The 20,338-nt window shown below is 46.8% G+C and overlaps 1 protein-coding gene across 1 annotated transcript in view; it reads left to right on the forward strand.

Moving 5' to 3' along the window:
• Positions 1-20,338, forward strand: part of PACS2 (phosphofurin acidic cluster sorting protein 2) — a 106,854-nt gene that overhangs the window by 45,192 nt on the left and 41,324 nt on the right. Inside the window, 3 exon segments of the mRNA XM_065410184.1 lie at positions 459-565; positions 4,569-4,723; positions 10,495-10,605. Coding sequence (XP_065266256.1) covers positions 459-565; positions 4,569-4,723; positions 10,495-10,605 — 373 coding nt within the window.

Below are 20,338 nucleotides of genomic sequence, written 5' to 3' on the forward strand. Positions count from 1 at the left end.
AGCTCTGACAGACTAGCTTTAATCTAGCTAGCATGGCCAAAAATAGCAGTGAAGACTTGGTGGCGCAGTCCCTGGCAGTATGTCCCAGCCTGGAACCTGGGTACATACTTGTGTTGCTAGCACACTGGGTCGCTGCCACAGCATCTTCACTGTTATTTTTAGCCATGCTAGCTAGATTTAAAGCTACTGTGGGTATATCTACCCCAGCTACAGTCATGCTTCTGATTGCAGTGTGGACATACCTTAGAAGGGCTCCTCTTTAAGCTTTTACTTCTGGAAGAGGTGTCATAGAAAACTGTAGCATGGAGTGCAGCCAGTAATTCCAGGAGCTGGAAACAGCTATGTCTGAAAATACCCCAGCAGGACAAATTTACCTGTATGTGTGTTTCTGACTAAAAGTTTGGGTAAAATCAAGTCCTTTTGGCAGTGCTTCGTAACATGTTTTGTTGTCTTCCCAGTTTCTCTCCGATGTCTTGCAAAAACATACCCTCCCTGTGGTCTGTACGTGCTCTTCTGCTGATGTGCAGGCGGCTTTCAGTACGATTGTCTCCAGGATACAGAGATAGTAAGTTCACATTTTATTTAGTGTTAAATTATTTAAATGTAAGTACAATAAGATGTCTATTCCCCAGCTCCAGACAATCTAATGACGTAAAATAACCATATGTTCACAGGGCAGACTAGAGAGCTACATACCACAAAAATGAAATGAGTTTTCCCTCTAGTAATTGATGTAGTCAAGAACTACACCCCACCACCTAAATCTCATCCATTCCCTAACGCCCTAGCAAGCTGATGGTCTTTGCAGCATGCCCTAAAGGTGAAAAGACACAGGCTATTTTGGATCAAGAAGGGGAAGCAATTCCCAGAGCCTAGGGGACCGCGGGAATTATGCATTGCCAGAAATCTTATACTGAGGGGTTCTGTAGAAGTATCTCCACTGATCCCAGCTGTGGTGTTCTGATGGGAAGGGGGACAGATAGCTAGGACCCAGGCTGTTTGGATTTTGTAGGTCACAACTTACACCTGAGCTTTATCTTCAAACCCCCGTGTAACAGTGTGGACTCACCCCTGCGGAGCCTCCTGCTGGTCATCTCCGGGAATTAGCTCTCCAGCCATTGGAGCGCCCTCTGCAGGCCAGTGTCCCACTACCGCTTGGCCCCTGTGTCCCTCTCAGGACCCCGGTGCGCCTTTAACTGGGTGCTTCCCCCTGGCAGTACCCCCACAGTTCTGGGTCTCCCCCTCCCAGGGGAACCCCCACCCATTATCCCCACTTCACCTCAGTCTTGACTACTGCCTCTATCTAGCCCCCGTTCACTGGGGCAGACTGCAGTATAAGTCACTCATCACAGGCAAAGGGGTTTGGACCTGCTGCCTCTGGCTACCCGTGGGCTGCCCCCTGCAACCCAGTACCTAATAGGCCTTACCAGGCCTGCAACCTGGGGCTTTCCTAGCCGGAGCTCCCCGGCTCCCTTGGCCTTTCCCCAGCCCTGCTCCACTCCAGATACCTGCTTGACCTCCCTGCAGCCAGGCCCTTCTCTCTCTGAACACAGAGAGACTGCCTGCTTGAGCTTCTGGAATACCAAATTCAGGACAAACTGCTGAGAAATAGGGCACCCCCCCTTCCCCCCCCCCCCCCAAAAAAAACCTGGTGGTTATTCTCCCATAAGATATACCAAACCAGCAACAAAAGTAAACTTCTTGTTTCACCACATTGGCTAACAAGAAGTCAGAAAAGCAGTTTCCTTAGGTACTCCAGTCCTGGATTCAGCACTCAGACACTAGACTTAAAGATGAGTGGTTTTTTAAAATCAGTTTCATCAAACAAAAAGTTCTTCTAATCCGAAAGGACCAGCCCTACACCCAGGTCAATATACAACTCAGATCTTACCCAATAATCACGCTGTTGCCAAGCCTTTAGTATCTAAAATCTAAAGGTTTATTTATAAAAAGAAAGAGAGGTGAGAGTTAAAATTGGTTAAAAGAATCAAATTACATACAATAAATGCAAAGTTCTTGGTTCAGGCTTGTAGCAGTGAGGGAATAAACTGCTGGCTCAAGTAGAGTCTCTGGTTGCTTCCAAATCATTGGAAGGTCCTCAATTCCTTGGTTAGAATGCTTCCAGTAGTATAAGTTCATACTTCAGAGGTTCGAGCAGGAAAGAAGCAAAATGGAGATGTTTCCAGGGCCTTTTATAGCTTCTACCGTGTGGAGGGAAATCCATTGTTTCAAACAAAGCCCTTGCACAGCTAGTGGAAAATCACAGTGAACAAGATGGTCTTTGGAGTCACATGGGCAAGTCACATGTCCATGCATGATTTCGCTTAGGGCTTGTCTACACTGGCACTTTACAACGCTGCAACTTTCTTGCTCAGAAGTGTGAAAAAACACACCCCGAGCACTGCAAGTTTCAGCGCTGTAAAGTGCCAGTGTAGACAGTGCACCAGTGCTGGGAGCTATTCCTCTCGTGGAGGTGGGTTTTCTGCCGCGGCTACACAAGCCACGTTAAAGTGCTGCCATGGCAGGGCTTTAACGTTGCCAGTGAAGACGTGCCCTTAGTCACAGCAGTGCCAGTGCACGTCTTCACTGGAAACGTTAAAGCCCTGCCCTTAGTCACAGCAGAAGCCATTACCTATATTCCAGATGGAACATTCACAGGAAAGTCCATTCATTAAGTGTAGATCGGCGTCTCCAATGATCCATTGTGAGTTAAGTGTTCCTTGATGAGCCACTTAATTTGAATAGTTCCATCAAGATGTGCAAGCTAAATACCTTGTGGGCATTACCCTAGGAGCAAACATTTGAAATACAGGTATAGAGCCAATGCTCATAACTTCAAATACAAAAATGATACATGCATACAAATAGCATAATCATAGCCTTTCCATAGACATCTTACTTGACATACTTTGGACAAGATTTGTTGAAATTATATAACAGTGGTAGCAACATTGCCCACTCTTGGTGTAGATCAAACTTTTTGGCCCGAGGGCACATCAGGGTTGCCAAACTGTATGGAGGGCCGGGTAGGGAAGGCTGTGCCTCCCCAAACAGCCTGGCCCCCGTCCTCTATCCGCCCCCTGACTGTCCCCCTCGGAACCCCCGATCCATCCAACCCCCCCTACTCCTTGTCCCCTGACCACCCCCTCCCAGGACCCCCTGCCCTTAACCAGCCTCCCAGGACCCCACCCCTATCCAACCCCCCCCGCTCCCTGTCCCCTGACTGCCCCAACCCCTATCCACACCCCCGCCCCCGACAGGCCTCCCTGGGACTCCCACGCCTATCCAACCCCCATCTCCGCCCCACTCCCCGCCCCCTTACTGGCCGGAGTCAGCCACGCTGCCCGGCAGGAGCTCGCAGCCGCGCCACCCAGAGCATTGCGCCAGCGGCGCAGTGAGCTGAGGCTGCAGGGGAGGGGCCGGGGGCTAGCCTCCCCGGCCAGGAGCTCAAGGGCTGGGCAGGACGGTCCTGCGGGCCATAGTTTGCCCACCTCTGATCTACATGGTCATATTTAATCTCAGACCCCAGAAGCAGAGGCCATAGGCGCAGACTTGTAGTACCTGTCTCTTAATCTGGTCTGAGAGGAACATCAGACCAGTCACCACACAGACAACTCGGATTAACAAAGCTATCCACAACTCTACATAAGTGTGTCTGGGATCCTGTGGATGTGATAATGGAAGCAAAGAACCATTTCTTTACCTCCTGCACAGCCCCAGTATAACAAGTGAACTCTTTATGCCACAGATGATTAGCTTCAGCCTGAGACTTCGGCCACCAGTACTTTAGCAGTGTGAGGGGAAGTTGTTACCTTTCAGCAATGTGAGTGCAGGGATAAGACCGAATATTTGTGGGTTATTCTCTGCATACAGTCAACTTTACATCATTCTCAGTGAAATTTGTTGCATATAGCAAGTTTCTGGTTCTAGGCTTTATACCCAGTGAGGAAATCTTTAGAAGACTTGGGAAGGAGACTGATGGGAAGATTTTTTTAAATAGTTTGTAAAAATGTGAGAGTTTCTTGTCTACGCTGCAAGAAAACACCTGTGGCTGTCCCATGTCAGCTTACACTGGCAGTGAGGCTAATTGCAGTGTAGACATTTGGGCTGGGGCTGGACAGTGGCGTCCCAGAGCCCAGGCTCCAACCCTGAGCCCCACAAGCCTGAGTCAGCTGACATGGGCCAGGCGCAGGTGTTTTATTCCAGTGCAGACATCCCCAAAGTCACTAAAGGCAGCAGTGCATGCCAGGGGGTGCCTTGTGGTCATTTTTCCCCAACACGATTGAATATAATTGAACCCTACATGGAAAACCCAAGTACAGGTTTTCATAGCTTGGAAAAAGTCGGGGGGTGGACAATTGAAAGTCCATGTTTCTGAAGCAAATGTTACATTTCATTCATACGTTTTAAGATGCTGCTCAGTGTATGATTGTCCTACATGCTAGAATAGCTCATTCCTGTGAGGCAGCCATTAACTAGATTGTCTATATCAAGCAGTCTTTCTGACTGACTTTAAAATAGTTATTTAGAAGGCAAATGATAAATATGTTCCCTCTTTTTTTGTCTAGCTGTAACTGCAATTCTCAGCCTCCAAACCCCATTAAAATTGCAGTGGCCGGAGCCCAGAATTACCTCAGTGCTGTGTTGAGGCTCTTTGTAGAACAGCTGTCTCACAAAACCCCGGACTGGCTCAGCTACATGAGATTTTTGATCATCCCACTAGGTAAATAAGTCAATATTTTCTTCAGATTAATGGCTTAAATCAAATGCGTTCTCTCAGGAATTGCCTTCAGGGAAATCTTGGTTAGGATGCGTTCCAAAGGCCACGTTCTTGCTGGCCATTAAATGAGACAAATATTTCACTGCTATAGTATTTAATATTTGTTAAGGTCCTGTCACATTCATCTTTACATTCCTGATGCTGAATCCTAAACTATTGTTGGGAAGCAGCCATTAATCATTCATATTAAATGCAATGGATTGAAATGAGCTCTCCCAAGACAGAGCTATGTTACAATATTAATCCTCTTGCAGTGTACTTTTAACTTAAGTGTATAATGAACTTTTGTGAATGTTCTGCTAGCAATCCTGTGCACAATTGCTATGATTTACTACGGTGCAAGTGGTGTTTGAACTAATGACTGTATTCTGGACTCTTATTTCTGAGACTGCAGCTCAAGATGTTCATAGAAAGTAACTAAGAGGCTGTTGAACTCAGAGTATGGTTAATACTCAGTTAACAGGAAGCACCTTTAAATTATTGTTACACATTTTAAATGGAAGAGAAGGAAACTACAAAAAAACTAAATGGGCTCTAAAATTGCTGAATGGTAAACTAACGGGGGCGGGGAGGGGGATTTTGACCGTTCCTTCTACCTTCCTATCTCCCTCCTTCCTCTCTATGTTAACGACTTCCCCCACCCCTCCTCTTCCATCCCCACTGCTCACCCAGGCTTTTCTGCAAAATCCCATATATAGTTGAGTGCAGGAAAAAAATAGCTCAGTGTAACTTTAGTTTTCAGGAGAGTATCTCTTCATTCTTTCAACTCCTAGGTCATTCTGGCTGATGTGATCACAACACATTTGAAGTCAGCCTAATTTTTCTAGGGTCTAAACTTTCAGACTATGAATGAAAAACTTCAAAAATGTTAGTGATGAGAAGATCAAGGTTCTTGTTATGTTCATTGGGAAACAATTACACATGTTCTTGAACTGTCTAGAAGCCTGGAGAAGAGGAATGGGTGGACTGATTGTAGAGAGGGGCTTGGCTAGTGGTTTGAATCAAATGTCATTGGATGGATAAGCAAGGATGGAGTTATGAGTTGGGTTTGCAAGAATTTAGGAGCTTCTGGGAAACGGGCAGGGCACCTGATGATATAGCTCTATATAAAAGTGACTAGTGAGATTTTTTTCAATCTTAGTTTTGAATTCAATAAGTGGTTGTTTCCATTTCAAATGTAGTGAATGTGAAAGCTACTGATCTGTGCTATAAACAAGTGGTCAGTGACTACCATACATTAACGTATCAATTTACCTGACTCAGCATTCTAAAGGAGATGGTAGAAGTCAAGTGATTGAATATACTGAAGTAATGAAATCAAATAATACTTGTCAAGGGAAATCTAACCACAGTCAAAAGTTAAAGTAGCAAGATAGAACAGTTAGTGTTCATCTCAATGGACAGAGAAATCTTTCATCGGGATCAAATGTGCCATTGATTGAAACTTTTGTGTATAAATGCAGAAGAGCCTGATCCTGCTAGAGCAGAGGTGGGCAAACTATTTGGCCCGAGGGCCACATCCGGGAATAGAAATTGTATGTCGAGCCATGAATTGGGGTTGGGATGCGGGAGGGGGTGAGGGCTCTGGTCGGGGGTGCAGGCTCCAGGGTGGGGCCAGAAATGAGGAGTTCGGGGTGCAAGGCTGTGGTGATGATTTAAGTCAGTGGTTCTCAACCAGGAGTCCAGGGCCCCTGGGGGGCCTCGAGCAGGTTTCAGGGGGGCAGCCAAGAAAGGCCAGCGTTAGACTCACCTGAGCCCAGGGCAGAAAGCGAAAGCCCTGCCATATGGGTCTGAAGCTCAGGCCCCTGAACCCTCCCACCCGGGGCTGAAGCCGAAGCCTGAGCAATGTAGCTTTACGGGGAGCCCTGTGGCATGAGGCCCCAGGCAATTGCCCTGCTTGTTGCCCCCTAACACTGGGCCTGGCTTTTATATGCAGAAAATCAGTTGTTGTGGCACAGGTGGGCCGTGGAGTTTGTATAGCATGTTGGGGGGCCCCTCAGAAAGAAAAAGGTTGAGAATCTCTGATTTAAGAAGAGCCGGGTAGGAAACAGTTTTCTGGTCCCATACAATTTTTTGAGATTTTGAAAAAAAATTCCCATCCTGAATTGGGCCCAAAAGTCTATTTCATATTTTCATGAACTGAAAAAAAAAAAAAAATTATTGGCAAAACAGCTTGTTTTGATTTCAACTTTTTTTGAATTTGTTTACTATAAATTAACTTACATTTCTAAAGTGAAAAGTCTTGGAACATTTTAGGTTTTTGAAAATGACGAAACGGGATGTTTTGAGAAATTCAAAATGTTTTTGATGTGGGAAATCTGTTGAAACAAACCTTTTCCTGTGAACAGTTTGTTCTGATGAAGCAGTTTTTTCCAACAAAAGACATTTAATCGAAAAACACCCAACCAACTCTATGTTTAAGCACCAGTTCCCAACTTTCCATCAGCTCTTCAGCATCAACTTCATTCAGGAGCCAAAAAATGCCTAAGATCAAGCATTGGTTATGCCATAAAAACAACTGAAAGACAAAGACTTGATCCTCATAGAAAGTTACAACCTCTTTTATGCTGGTAACATTGTCTTTGATGTAGAACAGAATGAACAATTGAAATCAATAATTGAATCATTTTGTAGTGAATAGTCTCCTTCAGAGAGACTTACGCTCACAGGTTCACTGCTAGATGCTGCATGTAAAAAAATGAAGGAAAAAAGAAGAGATTAAAAAAATCACATTGATATTAACGCAAGATGGTTGGTTGAAGGTTAGAAATTGTCCTATTGTGGCTGTGAATGTCCACATAGGAAAAATGCATTCCTGCACAATGCCATTGATTCTAGGACTGAAACGACCATATTGTGTCCAAATGACTGAAGATACTTTTCTCTGCATTCCTGGAGGGTATGACAAGAAGACCACCATTTTTTCAGAACAACAAAGGAGAGAACTTCTCAGAAGCGTTCATTTTTATTACTGGTTTCCATAACATCCACCTTGTGCTATTTGCTTTACAAACTCAAAGGAATTCATCCTCTGCCCCTAATTCCTGGTGCATGGGTATTCAAAACACTATTTAAAACTCATCGAGAAAGAAGTAGCATGTAGCACAGTCTTCAAGCTTATTGTGCGTGACATGTTGAGAAATTCTTTTGCAACCACCGGCAGCCTTCTGTTTGGTTGTCCAAGAAAGGTTTAATGTCCCAGCTTCTGAAGAAATGCAGTGGAACTAGGGAAGTTCTTGTCTATTTGCATTCAACAATACAGATGTGTTGAAACTTGCATTGGTACAAGGAGGATTTTGATTGGAAACATGGTATGCTTTTTACACAACAAGGGATACTACAGAGCAGCATTACAATTGGAGGTGAATTTGGGGGAACTTTGGCAGATTATAGGCTCATGATACAAATGTCCCAGTCCCAATGGAAATGTGGGTAGCTATTTAAAGAATTGGAAACACACAAGGATAAAATCGAGAGATTTGGAGATGCTATGGAACCTTTCCATTACTTAACCAACATGACTAATCCCAAATACAGAAAATATTGATTGAATACAGAACAGCATAGGCTAGAATGTGGCTGATGGAAGGCATAATCCTGAGTTCTGTCGTCCTCTAGCATTTAAAATTGAGTATCCAGATTTCGATCACTAATCTGGTGTTGGAGGAAGCCGTGAAAGCCCATCTCAAAATGGTGGAAGATTTCCGACACCTCAGGAGTCAGAATTGCTAACTCCAGAATGACAGGTTTCAGAGTAGCAGCCGTGTTAGTCTGTATCCGCAAAAAGAACAGGAGTACTTGTGGCACCTTAGAGACTAACAAATGTATTAGAGCATAAGCTTTCGTGGGCTACAGCCCACTTCTTCGGATGCATCCGAAGAAGTGGGCTGTAACCCACGAAAGCTTATGCTCTAATACATTTGTTAGTCTCTAAGGTGCCACAAGTACTCCTGTTCTTTTAACTCCAGAATGTAGTTTTTAAATGCCTTGACCACCTTCTCAGCCAGCTCTGTGTCAGTCAACCCTTTCTCTGACCATGCAAATCTGAATGTAGTAAAGCTTTGTAAAGCTTTTCAGTAAAGCTGAAAAAGCAAATACGCTGATAAGTGTGTATTTAATGACTGATAAGAGCAGTAGGCCTACCTAGTTAGTTGTCTAGGGACACATTTAGCAAGTGTGTGGGTGCTCTGGTAGAACTGCAAGCTTTTCTTTGCCAACTCTGTTTACATTTCACATGTCTTATTACTAAAACCTTGATTTTTTTTTTTCCCCTAAGAGGAAAAAAACCTGAGGTTTTTCTGGGTTGAATTAAATTGCACCCTCCCTGTTTCAGAACAGATGTGATATGAGTTAGAACAGAATTTAGAGAAGAGGGTGTCTTCTCTGAATGCAAACACAGACCGTATGTCATTAGCTCTTTTGAGGACAAGAGCCCTGGTGACCTGCAGAGTGGAAGGAAGGATCTGATGCACATGCTGCTGTTAAAGTAATTTGCAAAATTCCCTTTGACTAAAGCTGGAGTAGGAGTTGAGCTACAATGGAAGAGCTGAGTCACAGGGTCTCACTATTTTACAAGTGTATTTCTCCTCAGCAGTTTCTCAGTCCTTGTTTTCTTCAGTCTCTTACTTTTGCTTTCATTTACACTTTAGAATGTTTAGGTCTGCTCAAGGGAGTCAAACTGAAGCAGTGTCTCTGATGCTGGAAAACAGTTTGGCTCCTGTACTAAGAATAGCAAAGAGTCCTGTGGCACCGTATAGACTAACAGACGTATAGGAGCATGAGCTTTCGTGGGTGAATACCCACTTCTTCGGATGCATGAAGTGAGTATTCACCCACGAAAGCTCAGGCTCCTATACGTCTGTTAGTCTATAAGGTGCCACAGGACTCTTTGCTGCTTTTACAGATCCAGACTAACACAGCTACCCCTTTGATACTTGTACTAAGAATGTTTGATCTGAGCAGCAGGGATTTTACTACACAATTGGAGCAGAGAGACTTGCATCACCACAGCTTGGTTATTGAGGGAACAACTCCATGTGGGGATCTGTCTGCATTGTGATTGGCTCCTAGATATCTAATTTGCATCTCCACTGTATGGTTATTTATTTCTCTTCAACTGAAGAATGAGTGTTTCTGTACAATGGCTGCCTGATGGGCATCATTAGCTAAAATGCCAGGAAGTTCATAACTGGGGAGAAACCTGTGTGGCTGTGCTTCTGTGTTGAAGTCAGTGCGAGCTGCAGATACTCATCACTCCTGAAAATCAGGCCACTTTTGTCTAGGATCCTAACTTTAAACACACGAGTCTGAAAACTTTGACCTAAATTGCTTTGTTGCAATTGAAAACATCCTAATGGAGCATCTAGATAATTTTGTTTTGAACTTAAATTCTTTCTATACTAAGGGCTTGTCTACACTTGAAATGCTACAGCGGCACAGCAGACACTACATACGCCGACGGGAGGGGTTCTCCTATTGGCACAGGTAACCCACCTCCCCGAGAGGTGGGTAGCTAGGTCGATGGGAGAATTCTTCCATTGGCAGAGTGCTGCTTACATGGGGATTTAGATCGTCTTACAAGCCTCGCTCAGGTGGATTTTTCTAACCCCTACACAACGTAGCTGGGTCAGCCTAACTGTTTAGCGTAGACCAAGCCTAATACTGTCAGTGTGTTCAGCATTTGGAGCAACTGGCTTATTTTTCTCTCCTCTTAGGTTCTCATCCAGTGGCGAAGTATCTAGGCTCTGTAGATTACAGGTACAACAACTTCTTCCAAGACTTAGCCTGGAGAGATTTGTTTAATAAACTTGAAGCACAGACCACTGGTAAGAGCCTGTTTTAATTTTTGGGGTGCATGGAGCAAACAACTGGAATGAGTTAGTAATGTTAGAAAATTGCAAATAAATGCAAGAGCTACAAATCTAAGAGTTTAGAGAATTTCACTGTCTTCCCCCAGCTCCCCAATTCCATATTGCTTTTTCAAGATGCTGACTCTTTTGCAGTCTTAAATGTCATTCTTTGTGGTCTTCCACTGCTGCTCCAGGAGATTCAGTGCCTTTCTCAGGATTTCTGTATTTTTCCCCAGATCTTGGTTGGTTGGTTTTTTTTGTCCACAGGTCTTCCCCATCACTTTAGCCAACTACCCACAGTAGCTCAGTGGTTTCAGCATTGGCCTGCTAAACCCAGGGTTGTAAATTCAGTCCTTGAGGGGGCCACTTAAGGATCTGGGGCAAAATCAGTACTTGGTCCTGCTAGTGAAGGCAGGGGGCTGGACTTGATGGCCTTTCAAGGTCCCTTCCAGTTCTATGAGATAGATATATCTCCATATATTAGCTCTTAGGTCTTTCAAGAGTTCCTCAAATCCTCTGTAGTCTTGAGTAATCTAAATTATTTTAGAGACACATGATGAGGGAGGTAATACCTTTTATTAGACTGACTTCTGTTGGTGAGACAGACGAGCTTTCGCCCTTACGCAGAGCTCTTCTTTTTTTATCATTGTCTCAAAGTAGATAATATCCTTTGCAGGTGAGAATAATCCTATTCCTGAAGCCTGCTGGAAGCATCTGTTCCAATGAAAGACACCCTTTGTAACTGCCCCAACCTGAGTGAGAACCAGCCAGTGTCAGATCAGCGTCTAGTTCCCATTCTGTTTTCAAGTAGTTCAACCAGCAGAAAATATGAATGGGTCACTTTACTAGGGAGCTTTCCTAACAAGATCATGTGGGACCGGATGTATAAATGCAGATTTTTTTTTTTTTTTTACTACTTTGCTCTCAAAAGCAGAGTAGGCTATAAACATGGTGATATACTCTGCCATTCTCATTCAGGTTACATAAGTTATTTAGACAAAAGGAATGTGCACACTGTGCAGATCCATGCATTGGCAACCTGAATTCTGTCCCTTTGTGTATGTGTATTGTGAGAGAGCCTTTCATTACACAATCACATACTATTCCTAAAATACCATATCATTTTTCTACAACCTGGGTCTAGGGTCTCATCATCATTTTTATTCTTGTATATAACATTCATTGGCCAAATAGTTCTGTAAGTCATCAAGGTAGAATTTTATCATTCCAACCCAAAGTTCTTGTAGTTATATTCAAGTTATAACTCTGACAAACTACACAAGAATAATTACTTTGTTAAAATATGAAGATGACAGGTGAAGGTAACTTACATTTCTTTTTCAAATGATGGTTCCTTTTTTACTCCTGAGGGAATTCTGCACCACAGCACATGGCAGAATTCATGTCCCCCGCAGATTTCTTTGCTTTCCTGCGGAAAAAATACTTTCTGACAGGGAAGCAAAGGGAAACTGCAAGAGCAGTCATGCACCACTCCCTAGCAGAGCAGGTACATTGTTTCAGGCACCCAAAGCAGCTGGCAGAGAGGTAAATCACCACAGGGCTGAGGGCACGCCAGTCAGTGGCTCCTACCCTGAGCTGGGATCAGCTGCTAGTCCCAGCTGGGCTGGAGGAAGGAGAGGACAGGACTTCCTCTTCCCCTGCAAGGAGTGTCTGGGGCTGTCAGACCCACCCCCAGAAACTTCCCCAAGCTGCAGGAAGCTCTGCATCCTCCCCTGCTTCCTACCCCCATCACTCCTCAGCTGTGAGGGGAGGGGTCACGGTACGGTGAGCTGCTTCCCCATCCACCCAACCCCCGTGCATCCATACCTCCCATACCCAGACATGCCTGCCAAGCCTCACCGGGTACATCCAGAACCCCACTGAACCTCAGCCCCTGCCCCTGCACCAGACCATCCTCCACGGAGCTCCCTGTACTCAAACCTCCACCCTGATGCCCCATCTCCTGCACCACCCTGAGCCCCCACATCCAGACCCCCATGCCACTGACCTCCAACTAGCTGCACCCAGACCCCCACAAAGCCCCACTCCCCCAGCACCAACTCCTCACTGGGACCCCCACACCTAGACCCCTCTGTTGAGCCCCAACCACCTTCACCTGGAAGCCCCTGAAGAGTCCCATTGCCCCTGCACCTGGAACACCCCACCCCCCGTGAGCCTTTGTGCAGCCAGATCCCCCCACACCTAGACCCACCACTGAGCTGCCTGCAGGGCCGGCACTTCCACTAGGCGACCCTAGGTGGTCGCCTAGGGTGGCAGGATTTGGGGGGCGGCATTTTGCCGCCCTTGGCAGAAATTCGGCGGCGGGGGGTCCTTCCACTCCGAGTCTTTGGCAGAAATTCGGCGGCGGGTCCTTCACTCGCTTCGAGACCCGCCGCCGAATGTTCAGAAGAGGAGCGCTGCCGCCTAGGGCGGCAAAAACCCTGGCGCCGCTCCTGGCTGCCTGCACTCAGATTGTCCCACACAGAATCCTCTCACCCCACACCTGGATTCCCCCATAGTGAGCGCCTCCACATTTGGATCCTGCCTGGTTGTGCCTGCCTGCCCCATACCTGATGCAGAGGAGCGGGGCCCCGGGATGCTCCTGGGGCAGGCCCAGGCCTTGTGCTGTGTCAGGGTCAGGTGCAGTCTCACCACTGAGTCTGTGTCCCTGGAGGAGTGGAGCTGCAGGGTGATCTCCCACCTTCAGCACGCCAGTGGCCTGTGCTCCCCACTGCCATGCTAGAGCCTCTGCATTTACTTATTGACAAATAAAACTTGCAGAATTTTTCATTTTTTGGCGCAGAATGCCCTCAGGAGTACTGTTTGTATTCCAAACACGAGTGAGATTTCTGTATCAGTGTCTGTAGGCCCGCACGTGGTGCAGATGTGGTTATATGCGGCTGTGTGGGATGACACCACCTTAGTTTCTTCTTACCGCCCCATGGTCAAAGTCCAAATTCATATAGTTTTCTGTTATCTTCTACAGTTTGTTACTGTTAGTGTAGTTCATAGAATCATAGAATATCAGGGTTGGAAGGGACCTCAGGAGGTCATCTAGTCCAACCTCCTGCTCAAAGCAGGACCTAATCCCAACTAAATCATCCTAGCCAGGGCTTTGTCAAGCCTGACCTTAAAAACCTCTAAGTTTGTCTCACCCTCTCCCGTTTGGGGCCTGGTCTCTTCCCCCCCCTCCACCCCATTTCTCTGGGGGATTATGCCCCATGTTCTGGGGTTCAAGAACTGTGCTTTGCCCTCGCTCATTCTCAGTGAGCAACGAGCACCACCTCCACCCTTGCTGCGAGATTTGCAGGTCCTTCCCGCCGTGGACTTAAAGCTTGTCTGCTCCGTCTCAGTAAGTTCCTCATGGAGGAGGCTCTCCGGCCGTGTGCATTGTCCGACCCGGGACTATCATTAATGGGCAGCAAGCAGTCTGGTACACACCTGCCTCCTGTGCCCCAATGCCCAAACAGGCAGAATCAGGTACTTTGCCCCCTGTAAGGGCTGACTTTATCTTCTCCCACCCTCCCCTCCTTCGTTGGTGATATACATGGCACAATGCTTGAGACAGCACACACATGGCTCTGCCCCTCCAGACAGGGCAGCCAAATGCCTGGATCTCCTGGGCCAGAAGGTATTCTCTTCCGTAGCATTTTAGTTTCACATTACTAACTACCAGGCTCTGCTGGCGAAGTATGACTTTACCAACTGTGCCAAGCTAGTAGAGTTCCTGGATAACTTGTCACCGGACAAATGGCAACACTTCCAGGCCCTGGTACAAGAAGGTAGCCTGATGGCCAAGGTGACCCTCCAGATTTCAGTCAAAGCAGCGGACATGTCCTCCTGCTCCCTCACCACTAGAGGTAGTCATGCACCAGGAGTTGTGGCTACAGTCCTCCGGCTTCCCATGGGAGGTCAAAGACCTCCCCTTCAACCAGGACAAGCTGTTCTTGTATAGGACTGATGAGTCCCTTCACTCCCTGAAGGACTTGAGGGCTATGCTTCAATGTCTTGAGAGATATGCCCCAGCAGAGGCAGCAATGACAACCCTTCCGGCCCTGGTCCTATGCGCCATACCAGACCCCTAGTCCTGCTATCAGGACTCTCCCACAAAAGTACACAAGTCCCAGTGGCTTCAGCCACCTCTTTCTCCTTGCCTCGGCAACCCCCTCAGGCACAGTTTTGACACGTACATCAAGAGCTGCAAGTCCCCCACGTCACCATCCTCTGCCCCCTCTGTCACATTTGGGAGCCATCTTGCCCTTTTTGCTCCCAACTGGGGCAAGATCACCACGAACTGTTGGGTGTTGGAGCTCGTGTGGCACGGTTACTCTCAAGTTTCACACCTTCTTGCTGCACCTGCCCCTCAGACTCCTACAGGGGGTCCCTCCCATCACACCCTCCTACAACATGAGGCGCACACCTTCCTGGCCAAGGGTGTGATGGAACAGCTACTCAACCCCTTTGTTGGCAAGGGGTTCTACCTTCTGTACTTTCTTATCCTGAAGAAGGGCGGAGGGTTCCGCCCCATCCTCGATCTCCCCCTTCTCAACACCTTCATCAGCAAGACCAAGTTCCATATGGTGATGCTCACCTTGATCTTTCCCTCCCTTCTCCAGGGAGTCTGGTTTGCAGCTCTCAATATGAAATATCAACATCTGCCCAGTCTACTGCAAATTTCTTTGCTTCCGTGTGGGCGTCAACCGCTAGCAGGTCAGAGTTCTCCCCTTCAGCATCGCAGTGGTGCAACGGGTATTAACAAAGGTATTTGCGGTCATGGCGGGACAGCTATAGTGTCTGGGTTAGTCAATGTTCCCATATCTGGATGATGTCTTCTTGTCGTGTCCTCCCATGCCAAGCTTTCAGCTGCGATTCATGGTCTTTGCTCTCTCCTCACTACTCTTGGCATTTGTATCAATGAGAAGAAATCAGCGCTCGTCCTAAACAGAGGATCCACTTTATCGGTGCCTGCCACATTTCCATGGCGGCTGGTGCCTTTCTGCTGGTGGACTGCTTCGCCGCGCTGACGACTGTGGTGGTGGACCTACACTGCAACCTGCACCACGGTGTGCCGCTGCCTCCTTGGGCACATGACGGCCTGTACCTATGTAACACTGCATGCCCACTTGCACATGCGCTGCCGCCAGATGCAGCTCCTGTCAGTTGTCCAGCCCCATAACGCCCTGCTGGATAGCACACTGCTTGTCCCATGGTTGGTTCAGGCTTCGGTTGTATGGTGGCCCGACCCTTCCAAGGTGCTCATTAGCACTCTCTTCACTGCCCTGTCACAATTATCCCCCTGACCATGGACGCCTCCCTCGCCGGTTGGAGCTCTCATCTGGGCACACACACCGCCCAGGGCGTTTGGACACAGCGCGAGGCCTGCATACACATCAATGTACTGGAGCTCTGACCGGTCCGCTTGGCCTGTCTGTTCCGGCCTCTCACCCATGCCACTCATGTTCAGCTCCTCTCTGACAATACCATGGCAGTGGCCTACATCAACAGGCAAGAGGGCACCAAATCCCTGTCACTCTGTACAGAATCCATCTGCCTCTGGAACTGGTGTATCCACCACTATGTCATGCTCCATGCGGCCTACCTCCCGTGCACACAGAACTCCCTGACCAGTGTGGTCAGCCAGCATTGGTACATCAGTCACAAGGGGGAACTCCATGACCCCACTCTCCACTCCCTCTGCCATGACAGGGACACCCCTCGATGGGACCTTTTTTTGCCATGTGCAACAACCACAAGTTCCCCCTCTACTGTTCCCTGGGGGCCATGGAGCCCGGCTCCCAAGGCAATGCCCTCCTCCTGCCTTGCTGCAGCAAACTCCTGCCTTCCACCCCCATTCCCCTCCTTCCCCAGGTCCTACAGAAGATCATAGAATATCAGGGTTGGAAGGGGCCTCAGAAGGTCATCTAGTCCAACCCCCTGCACAAAGCAGGACCAATCCCCAACTAAATCATCCCAGCCAGGGCTTTGTCAAGACTGACCTTAAAAACCTCTAAGGAAGGAGATTCCACCACCTCCCTAGAGAACCCATTCCAGTACTTCACCACCCTCCTAGTGAAAAAGTTTTTCCTAATATCCAAGCTAAACCTCCCCCACTGCAACTTGAGACCATTACTCCTTGTTCTGTCATCTGGTACCACTGAGAACAGTCTAGATCCATCCTCTCTGGAACCCCCTTTCAGGTAGTTGAAAGCAGCTATCAAATCCCCCCTCATTCTTCTCTTCTGCAGACTAAATAATCCCAGTTTCCTCAGCCTCTCCTCATAAGTCATGTGCTCCAGCCCCATAATCATTTTTTTGCCCTCCGCTGGACTCTTTCCAATTTTTCCACATCCTTCTTGTAGTGTGGGGCCCAAAACTGGACACAGTACTCCAGATGAGGCCTCACCAATGCCGAATAAAGGGTAAAGATCACGTCCTTCAATCTGCTGGCAATGCTCCTACTTATACTGCCCAAAATGCCGTTAGCCTTCTTGTCAATAAGGGCACACTGTTGACTCGTATCCAGCTTCTCATCCACTGTAACCCCTAGTATCTGACAAGACCCCAGGCCATGATTATCCTAATCGCCCCATTCTGGCCGAGTCAGTTTTGGTTTCTGGATCTCCTAAGGCTCTATGCCTGCTCCCAGATCCCCTCACCCAGGACTGGGGCAGTGTCTGTCACCCCAACCCTGGTCCCCTTCGTCTCATAGCCAGGCTTTTGGATGGGGCTCATGCATAGACAAGTCTGTTTGACACTGGTGTGACGCATTCTTAAGCACAGGAGGCAGACCTCCACCAGAGCGTCCTACACAGTTTCACCTCCTGGGCTCAGCACCATCGCCTTCCCCTTGATACCATCTCCACCCTGCCATCCTGGACTACCTCCACACCTCTTCGTGGCCATTGCAGACAGATCCTGGGGCCAAGCATGCATCTGAGAATGCCTGGCTGGATTACGGTACACTCAACGTGGGTGCAAGCAGCTGCGTCCACCTCCCTGGTGGATGTATCCTGGCATGACATCCGCTGGGCGGCAATGTGGCATTCGGTGCACACCTTTCACCATCCGCTATGCCATAGCCTGGGAGTGGCAGTTGATACAGCTGTGGGTTGTGCCGTCCTCCAGACTGCGATACCTCTTGCATCCTCGCACCCCCCTCCGCACTGATCATTGCTTGCTACTCGCACGTGCTTGGAATACATATAGGGCCCATCACTCGAAGAAGAAAAAGAGGAGGTTATTTACCTGTAACTGGAGGTTCTTTGAGATCTGTGGTCACTATTTGTATTCCAGTACCCACCCTCCATCCCCTCTGCTGTGGTCATCAGTAAGAGGATCATAGAATCTCAGGGTTGGAAGGGACCTTAGGAGGTCATCTAGTCCAACCCCCTGCTCAAAGCAGGGCCAATCCCCAGACAGATTTTTGCCCCAGATCCCTAAGTGGCCCCCTCAAGGATTGAACTCACAACCCTGGGTTTAGCAGGCCAACGCTCAAACCACTGAGCCATCCCTCCCCCCAAAATTAATGGAGATATCCTATCTCCTAGAACTGGAAGAGACCTTGAAAGGTCATTGAGTCCAGCCCCCTGCCTTCACTAGCAGGACCAAGTACTGATTTTGCCCCAGATCCCTAAGTTTTTGTCCCCTCAAGGATTGAACTCACAACCCTGGGTTTATGACTCGGAGTGTCGTCCCGCGCAGCCTCATATAACCTTGCCTGCACCACGAGGCTACGTGTGGTGCATGTGTGAGTTGATGGACACTGCTACAGAAATCTTGCAACTTAGCGCATGGCGTTCATGCGCACTTGTGTTTGGAATACAAATAGAGAGCACACATCTAGAAGAACTTCCAGTTATAGGGAAGCAACTTCCTCTTTTCCATTACTCTTACAATTAATCATCAATGTTAATGACAACATTGACGTAAAAATTCACCATACACACTTCACACACAACCTTGACTCTGACAAGTACAAGCTTACAAACTTTCAGCTTATCACTAATGTATTTAATTTTTAAACTCTAGAGTATTTTATCATTGATATTCCTAACCTGGCATTTTTCGTTCTTTGTTGGTACGGCCCTGTTGATTAGTTTGTGTCCTTGTTCTAAGAAAAAAAAATTGTCTGAGGAAGCACTTAAGGTCAGAATAGCTTGTTTCTATTAAGTTGGTGGCTGTTGGATAAAAATAAAGCTTAGAAACTCTCCTTGCAACACCAACAAAGTTACAACTGATATCTTCCATAAGGTATGTATTATAGTCCAAAACCACACAGATTTTTCTCTTCAACCAGCAGCACTGCCTTAGTTGCTAGTGAGACTGGCGTACCTCCAAATTTAAGCTATATGTGCCTGTAAAACTTTTTCTTTATGCCTGTGTAAGAACTTACTATGTTTTTCCTTATAATGAACTCCATTTATCTGGCATGCCCAGACACGTGTAGTGGCGCATACGTTACTTCAAGGTTGAAGAAGAAAATGTGATTTTTGTAATGGATAAGCACATGCAGCATGACCTTCCATAGCTGTGCATTTTACAGATAGAGTGAGAGAGAACTCTGTGTAAAATTGTGCTTTACATGTAGAGTGGAATTTTCAAAGGCTTGTAATTTATTTAAACAAAATCCGTTTTCTCCAGAAAATTCTACTCAGTGCTTTATGAGCATAGGACAAGTCTGAAGGTTTTTTTGGAATAATGGTTATTTTTTGCTGTTTTTCATAACTGAAAGTTTCTACATGGCTGCTGAATGACATTCCTCAGAGAAATTCAAGAAGAACTACCTTTTTTTCAAAATGGCTGCCATTTCCTGCAATGGGATTTGGGCCGCAGGTGCCTCTGTTGATAAATAGGCTGTCTTTTGAATTGGCCACCAAATGGGAGTGAAGCCTTCAGGGAAGATCATCCTCATTGGAAACCATGATTGGTGATGGCCAAGCCAGAAGAGGGCATCCTAGTTCATGGTTCTCAATCCCATTGAGAACTTAAGGAGATGACAACCATTTTGAAAGACGGCAGTTTTGTGAACTTCTCTGAAGAAAGTTTATGAAGAATGACAAAAAATAAACATGAATCATTAAGACTTCTTCAAATGTAGCCAATGCACACAACTTCAGTGAGTTTTAACATATGGGAAGTCTGAATTTGCATTATTTCCATTAATAACATTCAGAACAAAAAATGGTCTGAAAAAATTTAGCACCCTTTAAGACCCATCTTAAATTATTTTTTAACACCTAAACTAATAGGTTTGCTTGTGAATTCTCAGAAAACCCATTCTGTGCTCAAAAAGTGGTGCCGTACGTTTTTAGGAGAATACTTAGTACTCTTCATCTATAAGAGGCTGAATTCCTATTTTAAATGCAAAATTCAATTCAGCCTTCACCATGGAACCACGACCACCTCTGTCAAAACACTGGTTTTGCCTTCTATTCTTCTGTGTGAGGGGAATCAGCATTTTGGGTCTTTTCAGAAGGCAGATGCTGTGTCTCCTTGGGGGTAGAGCCTTACACCACACTGCGGGTGACCCCTTATTCTCCTTCTCCCGAGTTCATCGCCTTAGCAGAAGTCATGCACTCAGCTCTGAGGACTAGAGAAACTCTCATGTTGCTAAGCAGTGGTGCCTCTCCTCTCTTCTCCCAACAAGGGGTGCTGTTGAACCACACACTGAACTCTTGGGGAGGAGCACATGGCATTGATCTTGTTAGTC

Source organism: Emys orbicularis, chromosome 8, assembly GCF_028017835.1.
Source record: "Emys orbicularis isolate rEmyOrb1 chromosome 8, rEmyOrb1.hap1, whole genome shotgun sequence".
Classification (NCBI taxonomy): domain Eukaryota; kingdom Metazoa; phylum Chordata; order Testudines; family Emydidae; genus Emys; species Emys orbicularis.